The 23,451-nt window shown below is 35.7% G+C and overlaps 1 protein-coding gene across 1 annotated transcript; it reads left to right on the top strand.

The window, feature by feature from the left end:
* The first annotated feature begins 8,290 nt into the window (after positions 1-8,290).
* On the top strand, positions 8,291-16,880 carry LOC105437194 (low-density lipoprotein receptor-related protein 5-like). Its single transcript, XM_030981045.1, has 8 exons — positions 8,291-8,543; positions 9,356-9,515; positions 10,177-10,304; positions 12,946-13,203; positions 13,522-13,632; positions 13,980-14,159; positions 15,476-15,569; positions 16,616-16,880. Exons 1-8 carry the CDS (start codon positions 8,291-8,293, stop codon positions 16,878-16,880), a joined length of 1,449 nt encoding a protein of 482 aa, XP_030836905.1.
* Positions 16,881-23,451: the final 6,571 nt, after the last annotated feature.

The raw sequence follows: 23,451 nt of genomic DNA, 5'->3' as shown, positions 1-23,451 counted from the left end.
GATGCCGTATATTATTATGATTTGTTTAATAAATATGCAATTGAGCTAAATCATAACACAGTAACCGTCATCCAATGACAATTTTATTGCGGGGTAAATAATTCCAGAGAGAAGATAAGCTGATGCACAGGTGTGAAAGGTGATAGGTTAGATCCCAAGCAAGAGGTCTTATGTCCTTATGCAGTGCATTTTATCTCAATCGCTTCTCTTCACCCAGGTAATAAATTGTTACCCTGTTTGATACGAACTTTGTATGTGGTTGGTTTGCCACGTGTTCACGTGTAAAATGACGCCCAGCCGGAACATTCCGCATGGAGCGGTGAGTGTGCAATATAATGTGTGGAATGTTAATTGACTCCAAGGACAAACATGTAGTACTCACAAAAGTAAGAGCTCATCAACTTTTATTAAGCGATATGTGACTGTTATATTCTGGATTCCCGACAGATACGTGTATGATCATGATGGTGATCTCTATGAAGACGAACGCACTGGTTGTCTTTCTGTTTTTCTTGTACTCCGCTCAGAGCCGTAAGTTTGCCCGTTTCTTTCTTTTTATGTTTTTGTATTAGCATTGTTGTCATTATTAGTTCAGTAATTGTAGTAAAAGAGGAAAAATAGGTAATACTGATATTAGTACTGTATTAGTATTATTAAAGTGATTATTGTTGATATTGTTGTTGTTATCATTAATATAAATGATATCACTTTCATCATCATCACTATCATTATTATTTTTCATTATTAATGTTATTAAAATTATTATTACCACAATTTGTATCAATATAATTATTATTATCATCATTAACATAAGCAATATTATCTTTCTATCTATTATTATAATTATCATTATAATGTCATTATAAATATATTCTTGTTGTTATCATTATAAAGCATCTTTACTGTTTTTATTATTATTATTATTATTATTATTATTATAAGCATTATTGTTATCGCGGAGCTAATCAAGGCCTGAAATTAGTTATTTTCCATATTGTGTTGCACAGTCCTTTACTCCATTCATGCCTATGGTTTTGTGAAAATATGCACGTTTGGTAAACTTGAGGCCGTGCAAGAGAGTGAAGAAAGCAACAAGAGTGTCTGGTAAAATGATTTAAGCATTTAGGTACCCCCTGATGGAGATATTATTTGAATTGAGTTTGTTTATTAACAACAACATGACATGCAGCTTAAGGCTGATATTTTCTGTTCTACGAAGTATTCTATTATTTTTGTAATTATGATTAAAAAGTAATATTAAAATGATAATTAACACCAAACAAGAAACCTATTATCTATTTTAGATTTTTAAACGTAGGAAATATGTGGATAAGCAGCTCATCAAAATAGTTTGGGTAATGTGACGGATTTATGTACACAAATTTAGAACATCTACAAAATTTAGATTGGATTTTATTGGCATTGTCTTTGAAAGCAGATTACACAACGTGAAAAAAGTGCACAACAATATGTTTAGGATTATAATTTGAGAATTAGAATTTAAAGTCACATACATTCACAGATGACGCGATTATAAAGACCTACGATAATCAAGGCTAGTGCAACTTCAATATCCTAATGTCCATCAAATATTTATTATGTTTGGCCGAGGGGGATAAGTAATTGCAGATAAAAATTACGTAACTGCTACTTGACAGATGTACAAACATCAGGGGGTGTTTCACAAAGATCCTAAGTTGAACTTATCTCTCAGTTGGACTTAACAATTATGAAAAGCCATTAGCATCTTTGAAAATGTTTTGTAAAAGTTATTTTTAAATGCATACAATTTTGACTCAAATCATTCATATTTTCTATTATCATGGAAGATTTCATGTTCTTGATGTGGAATTTATGAAAAGTCTAAAATACATGAATTTTTGCTTATGAATACATTTCAAAATAAGGCTACGAATGGCTCTCCATAATATTTAAGTCCAACTTAGAGTTAAGTTCGACTTCGAATCTTTGTGAAGCACCCCCCTGGGATGTGAAATGACATTGACATTCTTGAATCAAATAAAATTCCAAGATTTCTACAGGATTTACTGAGATGGACGAATAACATCATCTTCAATCGGAATAGAAGGAATGCTTAACTTATTTATTAGTATGTATCATGGCTACCGGATTTGCACTATGAACGTGGAGTTGATGCGTGTGTTTGTGTGTGTGAGCGCTTATGTTAGTTTTACATTTTATTTGTTTGTTTATTGTCAAAGTTTTCAAAATCAATACAAACCACAAAGTGTATAGGTTACTTCCATAATTTGTTTGTGTTTTCCAAGGGTCCGTGTATGAGCCAGTTATTTTTCTGTGCGACTCGGGAGGGAATTCCATTTTCGAGAGCACCGCTGACGAGCTCGAGTTCCACTCGCTTCCACTGCCCAACTTACGGCAACCGGTGGCCGTCGGATACGACTTCGACGACGATGTCGTATTTTGGGTCAATGCTGAAGACGGGTCTCTAAATCGCGCTAAACGCAATGGATTGGGTTATGAAACATTGGATGCCGGTCATGGTGAGTATTTTCTTTTTTCAATTCGGCGGAGGTGTCAGGGTATAGTGGTTTGTTCACTTGATTCTCAATCCTAGGGTCAAGGGTTCAAACCTCAGCTTGGCTTCCTTTGGCAAGACATTTGTACACATTTGCCACTCTCCACCTAAAAGTTAATGGGAACATTGCTACTGACGGGGTAATGATAATTGCAGGGCCTTCAGAAGAACCGCACCTACGCTGATAACCTAAACTATCATTATTATTGTCATTATTATAATTGATATTGATAACATTATTATTATTAGTGTTAATATGATTACTATTTTGTTATTACATGCATTATTATCAATATGCTAATCATTGTTATTGTTATTTATATAACCATTTTTATTATTATCGTTGTTGTTATTATTATTTTTATTTTCATAACTTTTATTATTGTTATTGTTTATATTATTATCATGGCCGGATCTTGAATAGTCTAATAAGGAAAGGGCAGGAAAAAACCCTCTTTTATTGTTATTATTATAATTGATAATATTATGATTATTATAAGTGTTAATATGATTACTTTTTTGTTATTACATGTATTATTATCAATATGCTAATTATTGTTATTTTTATTTATATAACCATTTTTTTTATTATCGTTATTTTTATTATTATTATTATTATTTTCATAACTTTTATTATTGTTATTGTTATTATTATAATCATGGCCGGATCTTGAATGGTCTAATAAGGAAGGGAAAGGGCGGGAGAAAAACCTCTGACGAGCCACCCCTTCCAAAACATGTTATCCAATATCACCTCCTATAGTTGTTGACGGCCTTCTGACAAGCCGAGTGTGGTCGTGGGGGATTTCATTACCACTATATATTATTTTTCTCTTTTTTGTTTGCCTCCCATGGTGACCCCTTAGCTCCCATGGATCCACAAAATATGATTGAATTGAGTTTGTAAATACCTGAACCCATTTTGATCGTGTGTGGTTTAACATGACAAAGATTTAACAATATTTAGTAAATTAACTTCGACTAAATATTCCATTCCTTATCGCTCGTGATAGTTTAAACGAATAAGCCAACTTTTAGGAATATTCAAGAGACCCAGACAAATTAATAACATTAATAAGCTCAATCGGGTCCTCTCGTCGGGTCGGTTTGCCGGGTTACACAATAATCGAGCACTATTTTCCCTCACAGGATCAGGTGTAACTTTTGTGAAATACATCCTATTTATCAAAAAATAAAAACCTACAGGAAACCTACGGAAACTATCATTTTGATCTGACACTTTTTTATTTATCTTTTATATAGTTTGTTTACGAGATAAATAATCACAATATTTCATTAATATACTAGCGATCGAAACATCATCGTTTCATGGGTTCGTTTTCACAACATACATGTAGACGGGTAAGCCTTATCTCAAGTACCATAGATTTTTCACCAAAAAAAGAAATGCGATTAGTAGCACTCAGTTTACCCGACCTTTCGTGAAAATGGGGGCACTTTTTCACAAAAGTCCGTGTAACCAAACGAAGTGACGCGTCGACCTTTCGTAAATAAAGGTGTATGTTTTCTGCGAAATTTCGAGTAAACGGACAACTCGACCCGACGCCTAGAGCCCATGGAATGAAGTTAGTCATCGTGAGTTACATATTTGCCATTCTTACCTATATTTCTTTCAAAATAGATGTTATTGATCTGACAATTCACGTTCCATCGAAAAAGATCGCCTGGATCAATGCGCATAGAAATCTATCAGGATTGTTTGACTACTCGTCTGGTCTTCAAGGCAACACTTTTGCCGGTAAAAACTTTTCTACAGTAGCGGCTCATCCAAATGGGTAATTAAACAAAAATCATGTTTGGATCATGTAAGATGTACTGTAATTAATGTTCATCTTTTTACGAAGAATCTTTACCAGCCTATGATAAAAAAAAAAACTATGCGACGGTCCAATAATGCTTCTCGAAGGAAAGGTAAAGAAGAAAACGGCAACAAACATTTAATTTAACAACAACAACATATCGAAAATAAACAAGTTATATCTAATCAAATACATTAACTGACTGTATCTTTATTCATTGTAGATATTTGTTAGTTTTTGTATGACACCAAAGTCAGGATAATCCAGCTTGCGATCATCGACCTACCAACAAAAACTACAAAAATCAATTTCAAAATTGGATGCGCAAGAGAGTGACATATCTGGATCAACAAAATAGTTCGTCGGCCTTATGCCAAAAGGGCCTTAACCCGTTTTTGGGGGTTATTGAGTTATTAACATCACCTTGTAGGTTTTATCATTCTCTTTAAAATGATGTGCTTCACTTGTTGTAATTTGATTTATTTATGAAGATAATTACGAATTTCAAAAGGCCCTTAACGCGTATCTCATCTTTTTCCTTACGCCAAAAGGGCCTTAACCTACAAGGCAAATTGTTTGTCAATGACAGATTAATTCGTAATTTCCATTTATTTCAATAGATATCAGTAGAAACACCATTAAAACATGATTAGTCTACAATAGACACAATGTACTTGGAATAATCACTGAAAGTATATGTCATGAATTTAGATCATGAATTCTGAGTGAGATTTAAGTTCAGATGTGAATGCATGAAATGCAACTGACTCATGAAATACGCAGATGTCAACGGATGGGACTGTAATGAAAAATAAACAACGAAAAAGGTTTCCTAAATGTACGATCCCTAAAAAATAACTTCACCGTAAGCTGCATTATATTAATAAAAATATTCAGATATCAAAAATACCTTTTCTAAAATTGTAATTAATCAGTTTTATCAGTTTTCGTGATCCAGTAGTCGTAGGAGGGGCTTTTAGGCAAACTGATGGTGTTGCGAAACAAGAAAAAATCTTTATGCCAGAAGGGCGCTAACTACGCGCGCGTGCGATAACCGCAGTGGGGTACGCAGGCGGTTACGGCCCTTTTGGCATAATGCCGCGTAGGTTACGGCCCTTCTGGCATAAATACGCTACTCTCAAGCCATGTGCCAAAAAGGCCCTAACATGTTTTTTGCACAAAGCATGAAAACTTCTGCATATTTTAAAACAAATTTAACACATTTCATGTAAAACTTAATAACTCAACATATTTATCGAAATTGACTTCAGAAGAAAAAAAACGACCATAAACTTTTGATTATTAGAGAGGCCAAAACTTCATACGCGATTATCTCGGAATGGCCAAAAGCAGTTAAGGCCCTTTTGGCCTAAGGCCGACGAGTTATTCATTGACCGTCCTTAGACCTCGATTTGCATAATTACACACCAGTTACTGTTGATTTTTATCAAAATGTTCCAATACGAATTCATTTATCTACACAGGAACTTCTATGTGATCGACAACACACCATCAAAAGCAGATATCCACACTCTATACAACAGTTTTTACCCCATGGCGACAAACGTAATGACTGGGCTTACGTCTGCAAGGAGTCTTGCACTCGACAGGGAAGGTAAGGATGTGCTGTACAGTGTGTCCCAGAAAAAAAAAACGAAACCGAATTTCATGACAGAAGTTGTGTATCACATGAAGAAGAGAAGTAGAGCTCTCCATATTGTATGTCTCATTAAAGAAATTATTTATTATGATAGAAATTTCTGCCATAAGATCCGGTTTTGTTTTTTCAAAATTTAGAAGCCTCCCCCCCCCCCCCCGGGCTATGCAGTTTCAAAATAGCCCAGGCTATATAGGGTTAACCTTTCAGAGTTACCATTCGTTTTTAGAATCCAAGAACGTTATGTTTAATGGTTATTTCTAGTTCGATAAACACAATTGTGCAGCATAAAAATAGGTACGTATGCATGGAGTCTCTCCGTTTATTGTTTTCGTATCAACATACACCTATTCGAGTGAGTACATATCATGTCATTTGGCTTATGCTAATAATATGATCAACGGAAGTTTATTAATTTTTTTTTTGGGGGGGGGGGGGGAGGGGGGGGGGTTAATTTTTTTTGCAGGAGTTCGATCACATTTAGTGCGTATCCGAGTTGAGAGATTGTATAACTTTTACTTGTCTGAAATTTAGGAGACTTGTGCCTCAACGAAATCAGATACTTTATTTGATTTACTCTCGATAAACCTCAGTACTTAATTGTCTTAATATTGTTTTTTTCTTTCTCCTTTTGTTTCCATTCTTTTTTTCTAATTTAAAAACGTAACATCCAGGAACGCGCCTTTTTATCTTTGATGACCAAAAGGGAACGATCGAGTCTTTTGGTCCACTTGGAGGGGACCAGGTGACTCTTTTCAGAACGGAACGCACGTTACCAGTTGATATCGCCTGGTACAGGGGAATACCCCTGTGGACAGATTCCGCTACAAGAGGTGTTACCTTTCTTCACGGTCACAGGGGTGTTTCGCCTGCTTCGGCCAACATTCTTCATTTTGAAAACCCCACAGGAATTCATGTTTATCATGGTAATATAGATGAAAATTCTGAGCCAGTCTCCCCTTTTCCAAATCTGGCCCTTCATATGGTTTATAAAGGATTGGGGGGGGGGGGGGGAGGGGGAGGCTTGATGAGTGAACACAATTCATTCTTGCTTTATATATACGTATATAGATATAGGAGTTGGTTAGGTTACACCTCCTATATCTACATTTGCTCCTACAGTTGAGCACTGTCAGAAATTACAGTTTTACTAAACTTACTTATATATATAATTATATACATATACATATCACAACATTAAAGCTTTATTATTTAAGGTAAAAATTAAGATTTGGTTACTAAAATTACTCCCCAACAACAGAATATTGACAACTCCATTTCCCCTCTAGAATGTGAGGAAGAGTGTTTTGGAAGTTGGGTTTCAGTTATTTGGTCTTATTTACTCTATTTCTTAGGCCAATCTCACTCAAAGAGACCCGAAGAGAAGTGTCTTACAGATGAAGTTACATGCGGAGATCTTTGCATCCCTTCAGCATGGCAATGTGACGGCCTTGTTGACTGCCTCGATCAGTCGGATGAAACGAACTGCGATCCAGCCGAAGAATCCGGTATGTTTGAAGGAAACTTTGGGTGACGTGGTAACATTTATTCAAAATTAAAAGTTGAAAATTAACATTGGTTATTTTGCCTTGTTTATAGTTTAGGTGTTTTTTTAGGATCAAAATATATCAAAATAAATTATAGTTAGAAATTAAATAAAACAATAAAAAAAAAAATATATATAATGCCTCTATCAGTCGGATGAAACGAACTGCGATCCAGTCGAAGACTCCAGTATGTTTAAATGAAACTTTGGGTGACCTGGTGTCGAAGACTCCAATATGTTTAGGTGTTTTTTAGGATCAAAATATATCAAAATAAATTATGGTTAGAAATTAAATAAAACAATAAAAACAATAAAATATAATGCCTCTATCAGTCGGATGAAACGAACTGCGATCCAGTCGAAGACTCCAGTATGTTTAAAGGAAACTTTGGGTGACCTGGTGTCGAAGACTCCAATATGTTTAGGTGTTTTTTTAGGATCAAAATATATCAAAATAAATTATGGTTAGAAATTAAATAAAACAATAAAAACAATAAAATATAATGCCTCTATCAGTCGGATGAAACGAACTGCGATCCAGTCGAAGAATCCAGTATGTTTAAAGGAAACTTTGGGTGACCTGGTGTCGAAGACTCCAATATGTTTAAAGGAAACTTTGGTTGACCTGGTAAAATTTATTCAAAATTAAAAGTTTAAAATTAACATTGGTTATTTAAATGTCATTCCGTAACTATTCGAACTGACCTTTCATGCGTAACCTTTTCTACTTCTTGGCAGATTCTCTGATGTTTCTGACAGACCTAAGTGGAGGTGCAATTTATGTTGCACACACGAACAATCTGAATTTCAGGCAGCTCCCGTTTCTCTTTGTACAAAAGCCAGTTGCAGTGGGGTATGACGTCATAGCAAAGGAAGTGTATTGGACAGACGTGGAGAGAAAGACGTTAAGTGCTGCTCAAATCGATGGGTCCAATCAAAGAATAGTTGTTCAAGGGCTTGGAGGTTTGTGTTTCTAACGTTTAAGCAATATATCGGTTATAGAGGGTAATACAAAGTTTTGGTATGGAGTCATGAATTTGGTTCATATGAACATGTTAGAAGCATATGCGATTTTACAATATTCAATAATCGTTGTCGCGGCTGAAATCGAGTCTAAAGTGATGAAATTGTAAATAATAATATCTTTATGTTGCAGAACGTCCTCCTAAGACTGATATTTAATACTTAAGCTTCAAAACAATTTTTGTTTTCTACTACAATCGACAGATTTGCTATTCTCGTTTGGAAATTGCATATCAGAACTCTGAGATTTTCATGGTTGCAGCTATTATGGAATGGCCTTGGGCGCTATTTGAAATATTTAAGATAAAGCGGGGGCACCGGTAAATTATGGATTATTCATTTTCTCGAAAGCCGAAGTGTTTTAGGGCTAAATTTTCTAGTACTTATAATACATCCACAGGGGCATCAAAATATATCGATATTTTAAAGAATTGCTATCACTCCAATTTTCAAAATCTCCCAAAAATTTGCAATACCTTTAAGGGGCTCAAGTACCTACTCCACCGCAAGTTTAGTGATTCACGTGTACATATAAAATGTGTGCGTGTGTGTCTGTTCGTGTGGTGTGTTTATGATTACATTCTTCAACAAATGATCCTACTTGAACAAAAACAAAAGTAAATAATCATGGTAGATATTGGATTTTTTTTCCATAATTTTTTTCTTCATATTTTTACATATATATATTTATTTTTTTGTGAGGGGGGGGGGGATTGTTCTAAATTTAAAATTCTCCTTCAAATTTAACGCAGTTCCTGACGGTCTTTTCGTGGATAGCGACAACGAAACTATTTTCTGGACAGATACGGACTTCAAAACCATCGAATCCATCCAGTTTGACGGATCGAACCAGCGAGTATTGATAAACGATGTAGATATGCCGAGGGCAATTATGATTGTTCCAGAAAACAGGTTTGACATCGTCTAATATTTTTCGCTTTTTCCATGTTGGAAAGTATTTGATCAATATTACTTAATTAAGAAAAGATATGCCAAAGAGAAAAATGAATGTCTTGGAGGAAAAGAGAGCGGGGGGGGGGGCAGGGGCAAAAGAAGAGAAGCGGAAGCCTTTTTTTGCTGGTATATTTCGTCCTTTAATTTCATGGATCATTTTTTTTAAAATAAGAAAGTTTTGATTTAAAAAAAAAGAAAAAAACTCTATTCGTATGGAGAATCAAAAATGGTTAAACGAGTAAGATCCAGGCAACGTAGTATATGTTTCCAGTTGTTCCATCATACACAAAGTGGCAAAAATGTCAATCTAAAAAAATGAAATACTTAGAAGGAACTTTTTTCAATAGCAGATCTGTATAATAATATTATTTTGTATGTACCGATTTCAGCAATTTCAGTAATTTCAGCAATAACGGAATGCTTATTGGCCGTGCATCATAATCAACTAACCGAATTGAGATTGGCATATAATTATTATAAGTATTCTAATAATTTAAAAATCATAACTTTTTTATTAATCGGTCCAATTTATTTCAAGTCTTTCACATTGAGTTTCTTTGAGTTTCTCTGCGTTCATACCATGAACTCATTACAAAGGCTGGATTACCTTTTAATACAGGAAGCTCTATTGGACGGACTGGGGGAGTACACCCAAGATTGAGATGTCTAATCGGGATGGTTCTGGACGTCAGATGATTCTGGATACAGACATCGGATGGCCAAACGGTATCACTTACGATATGCAAGGTAGTCTAAAACTCGTTGACACGGTTTAATTACCATAACTGATTATCAGTGGTAGTATCAAAATCTTAAATAACTCTTAGCTGAACATATAACAAGAACTGCAAGCCCACAAATTAGAAAAGAGTCTTATGTGTCAATGTGTGTTATTATTGATTAGTCATGAAAAGATACCTTCTAAATGACAAGCATAGCCATAAACTTCAAATGTTTTAAAAATCTGTATAATGTATTTAAACAGCAGGTTGACTATCATATGGAAGATTCTGAAATGCCCTAAGCGCCACGCACTAAACAATAAGGGCAATATAATCATGGCGCGTTATCCGCCGTTTTCAAAAATCTGCCTGTACTCGGTTTTTAAATATTGTCTGCGACTGGTTTCCATGCTTGGCCTAAGGCTTCATGGAATCATTAATGAATCTAGAAATAAAGTCTCACGTACAAGTTATATTATCCCTCCTTATATGGAATTAAAAATAACTAGAAATTTAATTCGTCATGGGGACGAATTAGGTGGTTTGTCTTCACTTCTTATGATAGAATTGAGAATGGGAGAAATTATATAGACATATAAACAATGATGATCATGATGATTTTGCTCGCGAAAGACGGGAATGTAGAATCCAGTTTTGAGAAAAAGTCATTTCCTATAAAGAATACACGCAAAATGTGAAAAATTGACATGCCTCCTTTAATCGCAAAAATACGCCATGATGCCTTTGTCAAAATGAAAAATTGTGTCAGCTGCACTCGTAGAAAATTGTCTCAGCTAGAACATATCCAAATTCGGAGGAAAATTGATCAATATTTACAGAGATACAATCAATGTTCTAAAAATATGCTGGCGTCATAATAAGCAAATAGAAATTTTGAGTTCAGAGGCCATTATGATGACGTCATGAGTTCATTGAGGGTCAAATGAGACATGAAATCATATTTCCAACTCATGTTTTTTCTAACCATGATATAAAAGTTGGGGTCAATGGACTATCTGAAGAGCTATTTTGATTTTTAAAATGTCATGTTTTTGATCAAATTTGCATTATATTGCCCATAGCAGCACGCGCGGATTTTGAACTTTGACGCGCGCTCACGGCCTTATTAAAGGTCAAGGGTGACTGAAATTAATGTAAATAGTCATTTACGGTAAGAGGAATCTAAATCATGTAACAAATTTGAATTTGACTTTTTCCGCGCGCTGTGATCGCGCGCAACGCGCGCGGGGTCACGTACGGACGGAAAATTTTGAAATGCTTAAAATTACCTGATTCGTACTCTCGTTTAATAGTTAAGTGATTTTGAGCTTTTTGAAATTTTGACGCACACGTACGCGCGCGTCATGACCTTTATGTGACTTTTGATGACATGACCTGTTGACCCTTGACCTAAAGTATATGTGATATGAATATGAATGACCTTTGCTTATGCATCATGAAGATATGATGGATAACGTGATTTCACAAAATGGCGCCTGGATGACGTCACGATAACCTAATGACCTTGAAAATGTTTCTGTCACGTCTCATGACAACGACCTATGAATGTGCCAAAATGAAAATAAATTGATTAAACTGATCTTCAGTTATCCTCTGAACAAAAAAGGGGGAGAAATAAAAATAAAGAATAAATAAATAAATAATAAAGAAGAAAGAAAATTCTGACAAAAACAATAGGTGATCTGTTTTCAACAGACCACCTAATAAATAAATAAATAATAAAGAAAGAAAATTCTGACGAAATCAATAGGTGATCTGTCTACGACAGACCACCTAAAAAGGTTTGTGACTATTTGATTATAGGTATTATAGATTTAAAAAAAAATCTTTTCAGAACGTTATTGATCAATCTATAGTAATAATAATAGTTCGTTCTTATATCGCGCATTAAAGGACAGCAGGGCCTCTCAAAGCGCTCTACAAATATATAGTATAACCCCGGTCATCGGATGTATGCACATTCTCCACTCCCTGGGGAGCATTCCTGCCAGGCGTCATTTTTACAAGCGAACACTTGCTCATCTAACCACATTAGTTTTGCATCCTACCGGGTACGTACACAGTTAATACCTGGGTGGACAGTGGCAAATGTAGTTCAATGTCTTGCCAAAGGACATTAGTGCCGCGGCGGGACTTGAACCGCGGACCTTGTGATCCACAGTCCATCGACATAGCCACTCGACCACGTCACACCTTGATCAAATATATTTCTAAGAAGGTATGAACTATATTTATCAAGAATAAAATCATTGGTCGAGTGGTTTAAAGCGCACGACTGGAGATGTGAAGGTTGAGTGTTCGAATCTCAACACGGCACTAATATCCTATGGCAATCTATTAACCTGCACTTGCTACTCTCCACCCAGGTGTTAAATGGGTTTCCCGATAGGATGCGGCCGTCATTGTTGGTCAAACAGGTTTTGAGCGTCAAGTAACGCCTGGCTGGAATGCTCCCCAGGGAGTGGAGATTGTGCACACAGTGTGTGCGGACAAGCACTGAATCCAATGACCGGGGTAATAGTATATTTGTAAAGCGCTTAGAGACATTTGTATTAAGCGCTATATAAAAATTAAATATTATGATAATTAAATATTATTTCAACTTCATAGGCAACAATGCATGTTCCCCCTTTTCTTTGAAATAGGGAATCGGTTGATTTGGTGTGATGCTCTTCTCGACAAGATTGAATCCTGCGACCTTGATGGTGGTGGGAGGAAGATTCTCCTTGATAGTACCCACGGTGCCTTTCATCCGTTTGGTGTGATAGTGTACAAGAGTACGGTGATGTGGAGCGATTGGGTGCTAAAGGGAGTAGGGGTAGAGGAGCCTGACAATCAAACATGGCCTGGTCTGTACTCATCTGTCAGCTTCATTGCTCAACCCTCCGGATTCCACGTCGTAGGTGAGAATATCATTCAATTAAGAAAAAAATACTAAAATTTTCTTTGGAAAATGCGAAGGATGAGAAGGAGAAAAAGTATAAGAATGAGATGAAAGTAGCCCCTTCTCCTTTTACATAAAAATACCAAGCATTTTTGTATTGACTTTTATTTTGATTTATTTAATTGCCAGGCAAATTGTTAAAAGGTATATAAATGAAATGTTATCAGAAAAACAAAAGAAAAGTCATGCCTGGGCGAAGAAGGAAACTGGTTCCTGCATGCAAATATGTCGTACTTTGACTCAAGAATAATAATAAACTCTGGCAATTATCTTTCAGTTGACTCATGTTCTGCTGAGCCTTGCTCGTTCGGAACATGCCATCCGTTAGGTGTATCTAACTATGAGTGCGATTGTGTGACTGGATTCACTGGTAAAGACTGCAACACAGGTAATTAAACATGTTAAAAATCTGTCCATCAAGTTACAAGTACGATTATTATCAAACAGGAAGCGAAAGAAGAAGATGATGAAGAAGATGATGAGGAAAAAGAAGAAGAAGAAGAAAATCTTATTCACTGCCTTTTGCAGATACACAGTCAGTGTATATAATAGGGTAAAGACTGTTCGTCCTTAAAATGATACTCTTTCTTAAAGTCAATTGCAATAAAATAAACTAGGTCTATGCTACCTAATTTCGAAACACCAGCGAAATGTTACTACAACCGACTGTTCCAGTATTCCACCCAAAATCGTAGAAGATTACATTAAATTCATACTTCAATACGTCCTACACAGCTATCACATGCGCCTTACCGATTGAATCTGAAGATAGTCACATCGAAGATCCCAAAAATCTCTACACTCCTGGTGAGCGAATCACCATCACATGCAATAACAATGGGAATGCAAGCACGACTTGGATATGTAATGCTTCTTCGGGGTACTGGGATGCTACAGAGGATCTGAAGTGCCCAGGTGAGTATGTTCTAGTTTGGTATGTATGGAAGCTTAAACGTGCAACGTGAAGACGACAAGGAGCCTTGTAATACTGCTACTAATAATAATCTTTTAAAGTCCGCTCCAAGTTTTATTAAGTTAAACCGAAAATTGATTTTTGTTTTGCCCATTTGATCGTGAGCCCAGCAGCCACTAAGCAGCGCCAGATTGACGTTGCTCTATCACTTATTGTTGAACGCCAAACAAGGTAGTAGCAATTCCCGTCTTTTAACGTCATTTGGTATGACGCGGCCGGGGTTCGAACACACGACCTCCCGGTTGTGAGGCGGACGCTCTGAACCAACACACCGGTCCTTCACGACGGGAAGGCGAGAAGATGCCTGTTTATTACTCTTCAAGTCGCCTTCTCGTCATCTTTACATAAAAAAGGTTCCTTGGTTCAAAGTAAAACTCATCTTCTCGCCTTTTTTCAAATGTTTTTTTTTAATTAAAAAAGTCGTCGTATTTACTTTAAATAAAGAAGGCGAACAGTTAGCGAGTTTTACTTTTTAGCAAGTCGCCTTCTCGTCTTAAACTTGGCGCTTTGGCGAATTAAACAAGACTAGTCGTATTTTTGCTGCACGATTAAGCTTTCGTAAAGAGGAGTCTACCTCCATCCAAAGATATTCGTAACTTTGGAGACAGAATGATTTTATCCCCAGTGAATATTCATTCCCTAGCAAAAGATTTCATCGACATGATTTGAAAAGTCGATCTTTAAAACAGAAAAGAATCATACTGATCAGTGAAAGTGAGAAGAAAGAAAGAAGATAAAGAATAGAGCAGAAGAAGAAGAAGACAAAGAAGAAGAAGGAAAATTGATGACGATTATTGGGCTCCAAGTGTTGCACTATCATCAAACTAAATTTGTTACGAAATCAATTTTACTAATTGCTTTCTTGGACGAAATCTGTCCCAAGACAAATCTTGAGGACATAAGTAAGGCGTAAGATATCATTGTAATCTTTACAAAATGGTGATTTTTTTGGTGATCTCACGTGACACAAATTATCGGATAGTTGAGATCTGGTAAAACTGACAAATCATTCATTCGCATTACTGTTCATTTTTTGCATGCAAGTTTAAAGTATCATTTAACCTGATAATGAATGGTCTTCAGTCGCTATCATATTCAAAATGTGACCAGAGCTATCTGAAAAAGAATCTGGATAAACTATCAGGCCACATATTTGCAGTCCGGTCCCTTTACACATTTCCATGTGAATAAGTTTTTTAGCGAAATTGAGTCAGAAATCATTTCTTATTTTTCCATATAAATTTGCTCTTTTTTCAAGAATCAGCAATGAACCATACAGGTCGATGGATCGGTATCGCTTCCGGCGTGATCATCTTGGCTGTTCTGGTGCTCACCGCGTTCTGTGTATTTGCGTAAGATAATTTAACAATCGTAGATATTTAGCACCAATACTGAAATTCCGGATCACACGAAAAAAACCTGGGCCCCGTTGCACAAAACTAACCATTGATGGTAACTTTGCCATCAATGGTAACTACCATGGAAACCTTGGTTCCGATTGGCTGTTGAGCCCAGTTACCATGGTAGTTGTCATTGAGGGCAAAGTTACCATCAATGGTAAATCTTATGCAACGGGGCCCAGGACTTTGCTGTTTATTAAGATAATGATGAAAATACTTATATTAAAGATAGTGATGATGATGATGATGATGATAACAACACTAATAATTATTAGTAATCTGGCTTTATAAAACGTTGAAGACATCAAAGATGTCTCTAAGTACTTTACAGATATATTATTACCCCCGTTTTGGATTCAGTCAGCACACAATGAATGCACAATCTCCATTCTCTTGGGAGCATTTAAGGCAGACGCCATTTCACAGTGGCTCACAATGCTGAGCAAACTCCAACGACTTCCGCATCCTATCGCATCCTTGTAAAAACACGAAAGAGGCATGCAGGCATTCGCACCACCAACCCTCGGAAATTGAGTGAAGTGGATGAACCTATCTATATTCCATGGTATTCCCGAATGATACCACCTTTTCAAATGAAACCTCTTGTATTCTTTTCAATAACAACAACAAATGGTATTAATACTCGTAATAAAATCATTAGCGTTACTGTTATTTTTATCGTTAGAACAATCCTGATACTAGCATATACGAAAAGGAGCATTAAAGCTTAAAGATAATCGAATCCAGATTTGAAAGAAAGTAGAAAAGAACTGAGATTTGCTCAGATGTAGTAATTTCATATTTCAAACATTCTTAACTCTTGATCATATAACTGATTTATTTCAAATTCCTCTATTCTATCTCTTTTGTTTTCTGCTTCCATACAAATAAACTCATTTCAAAGTTTGGATTTCTCTTTGCACGTGTATGATTTGATTATCCCCATGTTTAAGAAGTTAAAACATTAACGCAGTCAACTTGGTTTATTATTAATGCAGATATATAAAACGAAGGAAGCAACGTCAAGTCAATAATGGGAATATTCCAGAGCCACAGGAACGTGGGCCCCTCCCACATGTACCGCAACACCCTATCTACATGGACATGGACGAAGACCAGCATTATTACTCCGGTATATCTAATCCAAATAGTATTGGTCACATTTATGATACTAACCTAGTCGATGGCAAAGCAGGAGCACAAAGGGACTCCCGTGAAGATCAACCCAGATATGAAACAATGCTAAGATCCATAACTCAGTAAAAATCTAATTTCCGGTCTTAGATCGTGTTTAAAGATAAAGGTGAGTTCTGGTAGAAAAAAGAAAATAAATTCTCACAGAATCAAACGAAACTTACACTGAATGTTCAAGATTACAAATAAAATTCATTTGCCAAACAATTTTGGTAGAAAATGTATACTGGCTGAGTAATGAGCATATCAGGATTAGGAAATCAAGGTTGGTAGCCCCGACACCATTTGTGCAGTCCCATATACATCTTTTTGTTTGCAGTGCTTGTTACTTTACCAAGACTGGGCTAAAAAAATTATGTTTTTGATGACTCCAGAACTTTGCAGTGCACACTAATACATGCTACATGATCAACCTTTTATGATCGATTTCACACCTTTTCTTTTTACAAATCAATCGGATGACCAGAATTCACCTTTATCTTTAAGGAAGGCAGTCAGACACAACTTCGGAAAATCGAGCACTTTTTACCTAAACATAAATCTTATTTTTGTCGCAGTCGACCCACTGCCATTTGAAGGTGGGGTAAATGGCTAACTGGCAGGAATTGATCCTTAAAATTCTAGAACACCATAAAATTGGGAGCCATGCTAAAGCCAGGGTAATAATTGGGGAGCGCCAGGATTGTCATGTCTGACAGACATACAAAAACCCACTCACTACTACCGTGTGAGTCAAACAAAAAGTTTACACCTAGAAAATTGCTCATTATTTTAAAAGTCATCTATGAACAGTAAATTATTATACATCTTATGAAAGAGTGTTTTATCCCAAATCATTTGGTATCATGTTTAGGTGGAATGTATTCACGCTTGTTGTTCACTTGTGTTGGGTTTTCAAAATTTGTCTCTGGCTGAAAGGAAATCTTCGACCAAAGACTAACTTCCTTTGTTAAATACGGTTTTTTAACTAAAGCATAAACCCAGCATTGTCTTTCATTTTAGTAATAAGCAGGCCTAAATGTGCACTCATCCAGTGCAAAAGTTTGATCCCATCCCCATTGATAATTGGAAGGAAGAAAGAAGGAGAAGAAAAATGCATTAGATTTATTTAAAGACGATAGCGGTGAAGTAAAGCAGCCGCAATTTCAAAAACAGATTGGACAATGATTATGTAGAAATGCGGATTTCAAACGATTTCATGCGGATGCAAACTAGTATTGGAGTACAAGCATATTGGGTATTTTTTTTTAAAAGACAAAGGTCCTTTGGGCCTAGTATTGTTAGAACATAGAGAGTTTATGGCTGTTGTTGTTGGGGGGGGGGGCATAGCATTGGAAGATTTAGGCTCTGAAATAAGTGTTTGGTAATTGAAAAAAACATATATCGAATTGTTAAAATTCTTGTACATTATGAAAAAAAATATCTTGCGTCATATTAGTGTAATACATGTATATATAACCGTTCATGTTGTATTACCAGGACATGTATATATATAACCCTAAATGGTACATTAACGGCACATCATAACAACTGGTATATTACCCTATCCCTAACCCTATTCTAATTAAACTAATGACTAATGATTTAATCTGTTGTTTCTTGGGAGGCCATTAAGTTTCCTCTGCCTGCAAAAGTTCGTAAAGGGCAGGTCTACTTGATGACTCATTTTTTCAAACTTCATATGTCCTTCTAATGACGCTGTAAGATGTATATAGGATATTTTTTTTGTAATATAGAGGTGTTACTACATACAGTAGTAAGGGATCTAAGTTGTGTTCTAATTTTATTTTTGTATTTTTTGTTTTGGTAATGTAGTGGTAATGAAGCATAGTATTAGAACTAAATGGTATTGGGTATTTTGGTGTTTCAGGACACAGTATTGAAACTAAAGGGTATTGTAATAAGAGGTATTTTTAGTGTAGGACCATTTTACGTTTCCTTCTTTTTTGTTGTTCTTATAATACAGGGGTGTTGTGGCATGCTATAAAAAAGCATGGGTTTGAGATGGGATATTGGAACGTTGTAGTTCTGTGACATTTTCGTTGTACATAGTATTAGAAAATTGACCTTTTTGTAATATTGAGGTATTGGGACATGGTATTATAACATAGTGGTGCGGGAATATAAAGATGTATTGCTACATAGTATAGGAAAATCGAAATTTTGTAATATTAAGGTATGGAGACATAGTACTGAAGCATAGGAGGTAATGAATACAGGGAAGCTGGGTCATAGTATAGGAGCACTGGGGTTTGGGAATGGAGAATTTTTGAACCAAGGGTAAGTCTTGTATAATCAAACAGGGGGCGGGAGAGGACGAGGAGTATTCCATAGCTATATCTCCTTTAAAATGTACATGATTCCGTTTTTTAATACTTATTTGATAACATAGGCTTATTTCCTGAGGCCGCCAGCAAGTTCAAGCTTTAGCTTAAGATGGCGGTCTCCTACATTTTTTTTCAATTTTGAATTTGATATTTCAAATATGTGTTTTTTGAAAGGTATGATGATTTAATTGATTTATATTATGGTATGATTATATATGTTTTTTAAATACTTTTGGTAATTTACCTTGTTTGTATATTACTTTTTATGGGGATATGAAATCAAACTAATAAACAAATTTAGTAAGCGAATTTAGCCAAGTTTTGGAGTAAAGAGTGAAGAAGTCATTAAAAACGAATGAATAAAGAAAAGTGTATGTGGAATGTTACGTTTTTCTTAAATCTGACCTTTATTACAGGTTCCCCATTGCTCAGGCATAATACCATGGCTGAAGTTACTTTCAAATGATACGTCATTTTGTGCAAAGAGCACTGCCATTGAGAATATGAATATTGTGCCACAATAATGCGGCTAGAATAACATGTACTCAACCAATGTTGGTAAATGTGGCATCATTTTTCTTAAAAAGTTATAGGCCTATCTATTGAAACCGGTAAACTGTGCCTGACGTAGGTATACTATTCCTTTTTTTTATTGAGCCACCTTGTAGGATTGCTCCTCAGACGCGAAACGGCACTACACAAGTATTAGAAATTGTTATATTTATGGATATTTCAGCCGTCTCTGAAACGATTCTGATCAAACAGCGATGATTTTGTCATTTAAATTGTACGTTCTTTCAAACTTGACACTCCATTTTTCTTTATCCCACACAAAATATTTTGTGTAGTGCCCTCTGCAACAGAACTCAACTCTCCCTTCAACATATATTAAAATATTTTCATTGGAAATATATTATTTTTCATTCTCAGAGTTGTTGTGTTGCCATGGTAATACTAATGACGATGATGGTTGTCATGATAATAGTAATAGTCATAATTATGATGACAGCAATGTTAATAATAAAAGTAATAGTATTAATTATATACCTCACTTAAGTAATCCAGCAATCTGATTGGTCGAAATTGCATTCATAAACTTTAACTGTTCCCGAAAATTCCCGGTAACCATGGTTAAAAAACAGTTCAAAATCCCAATAACCATGGTTATTGGGAAAATAGGTCAGTCTCCATGGTTACCCCATAGGTTTACATGTTAAAAAATGGTCTGAGCGATCGAGGATACCGTACGTGTGCGAAGAATTGGTCGGTAATTTCAATACAATTGAATCTCGATCGATCTTACCGACAATTTTATCTTGCATTGTTGACATGAAGATGAAAATAAACTTCCAAAAACAAAAAAACAACATCTGCCGATAGATCTTGATCTAAGTTCGTGCCAATATGCATTGCAAAAGTAAAAGAAGGGCCCGTTTAATGGAGCAGCGGCGAAGCATCGACCACGCGAAGCCGTTTTCAATTCATTTTAATGAATATATTAAAGAAAACTACTGTGCAAGGTGACAGAGCGCGCTGGCCGAACGGTTTAAAGCGCTGACTTTAGTAACACCACCTTTGGTACGTAAGAGTTCGAATCCCATCTTCGACAAAAGTTTTTTTTTTTTCTTTTTCTTTTTCTTTTTTTTCCGGCATATAAAAGTATTAATGACTGCTTTAATATTCGAGAAATAGTTGTTTTTATACGCTCTCGGGAAGGTTACAATTGGGCTATTCCCCTCGGCACGCCTCGGGTAATAGCACAATTCTAACCTTCCCTTGAGCGTATAAAAACAACTATTTCTCTCAAAGCAGTCATTAATACTATATTATAACACTATTAATATTAACAATAACTGGATGTTTCTGATAAGGCGTTTTGTGTTTACAAGCGAGCGAAACGCTTTTACCCGGTGACTCAATGCAATAACTATTCCATGTAGAATGTCTTGCTCAAGGACATACGTGCCGTGCCGGAGCTTGAACCTCCCACATTTTCATTTCCAGTGAGGTGATTATTAAAACCACTCGATCACGATACCAATATACCCCTCCCCTTCTCTCTCACTCTCTTTCTCTCTCTCTGTCTCTCTCTGTCTCTCCACTTCTCCCTTTGATATGTAATTATGTTCCAGGGACCCTGATCAGCGTTTCAACTGCACGTCAGTTGTACTCATGACTGAATGTATGGATGTATCCCACCAACGAACTACTTCGCATAATATAATAACACAAGAACAAAAAGCATATTAGTCTTAAAAAAGTAAATTACAATCAACATACTGATTTAAAGCCGTCACCGAGATAAGAACACTGATAATAACTTGTGCAGGACATACCTCTATCGATTAGTTTTAGATAAATCTATCTCCAAGGTATTGTTTGTATTTGAAGAACTTTGAAAATGACAATTGCTAAAGGTATAGATAATCACCTTTCTTCAGAATATATAATGGTTTATAAATATTTCTAATAGTCGAAGCACCTGCTAAATAAACATTACCAAGAATTCTGAAAATGAAAAACTGGACGTTATAAACGTCATGATCATGCCAGTCTTTACAAGGACGTTTTCATGGATAACATATCAAGCGACTGACCAATTTTTCCTTCGACACTTTAACCCCAGAAAATGTTAATACCCTGGGCATTGTTTCACTGATCTGTACAAGTTTGCCAACATGCCGTTGAAACGCGTGTATCAAAATTAGCAAGTGTTTTGATGGGATGTCGGCGATTTTGTACTTATGAGGGTTTCCTGAAAATGTGTTTGCTTTTGTGTAGTAGAGTGTACATAGCTAATTAACCATTCATTAGAAACATGTATATATATATATATATATATATATATATATATATTAAATAAGTACTTAGGGTCGTAACAAAGAAAATCCAGAGAAGACAAACACATGTCTTCTAAAGAAACCTCCAAAATACCACTCATGAAATAACTCAGATTCACACAGTGCTAACGTTTGGTTATCTGGTGGTACCTGGTAAAAATTGTACCTGGTTTTGAAATTCCCACTTTCTTATGAGCACTGACATTTGGAAGCATTGCAGAAAGCACGGGCAATTTTGGAATGACTAAACGCTTTTAGAGATGGTAATGAAAGATGCAAGAAGCAAATTTGTGATTGAATTCAAGTTAATATCTAATGCAGTGTATTTAAAACAAATCAGTTTGCAAAATGTATGAAGAGAATAATAGGACATGAGTTACAAAGTAGATCATATCGACAATTTATTGAATTTCAGATGTCATGGAACTGTGCGTGACTTGCCTATATATTAACAAGATATCTATAACCCAACAAAGAATTGACTGTATTCGATGTACTTTGGAGAAGAAAAAAAACATGTCTTAAACGTTTTAATGATAATAGATAATCAGCTTTCTTCAGGTAATCTGATAAGTTTATAATTATAGATTACAATATTGAAGCACTTGATATTAAGCAAACACCACCAGAAATATAGCAAATAAAACAAACTGAATAATGAGGTCATAAAAGTCAGGTACCGAAAAAAAAATATATATACAAATCTTATTTGAATATAACAATGATAACATCTTAAGTCTACATGAAAACAAAATAGGGCATTCAAACCTTGTCAACCGACTTGGCCTCGTTTTGCTTTATTATCTTTTTCCTTGGAAATTCAAAATACCCTGGCGTTTTATGGATTCATGTAATAACTAGTTCATACATGGATAATTAATAACCATTCACACTAAATTATGTAAAAGGGTTTAAACACAAGACTAGATATGAGAAGGGCCAAGGTTCGAGCACTGCTGTTTAAAAAAGCCTTGGCTGTTCTCAATTCAACGATATACGGAGCTTTCGCAAACTCAACGCGGACGGAGAATCTGAGGTTCATATGCGCAATCAAGAAGCTACCATAGTAGCAGCGGAGTGACCGCTGAGGTACTGAAATCCAGAACGGTTTTTTGGCCAAATCTACGGACGTTCTCAATGACGCCCCAAATGAATCAACAGCCAATCAGCGAGCTTATACTAAAGATGGTATGAACATTTCATCGTTTGATTACATGCGATGATCACATCAGGGGACAGAGAAAAAGTTTGACGAGTTTCAAGACGAATGGATCTTCTGTGATTTTTTTTCTCGATTATTGTTTCCTAACTATAACAACATGAATATGGATATAACATGAATAACTTTAAAACTAGAAGATGAATTTTTGAAATATGATAACAAGCCGTTGTGTGATTTCCAAGCGGTGACGTCAGCTTCTCCGTACTGTACGTACGCGAAACCGTTTATTGTAACGAGGGCGGTCTGTGTGT

The sequence above is a fragment of the Strongylocentrotus purpuratus genome, unplaced genomic scaffold, assembly GCF_000002235.5.
Source record: "Strongylocentrotus purpuratus isolate Spur 01 unplaced genomic scaffold, Spur_5.0 spur5_contig_821, whole genome shotgun sequence".
Taxonomy (NCBI): domain Eukaryota; kingdom Metazoa; phylum Echinodermata; class Echinoidea; order Camarodonta; family Strongylocentrotidae; genus Strongylocentrotus; species Strongylocentrotus purpuratus.
This window is presented reverse-complemented; position numbering and strand designations above follow the sequence as displayed.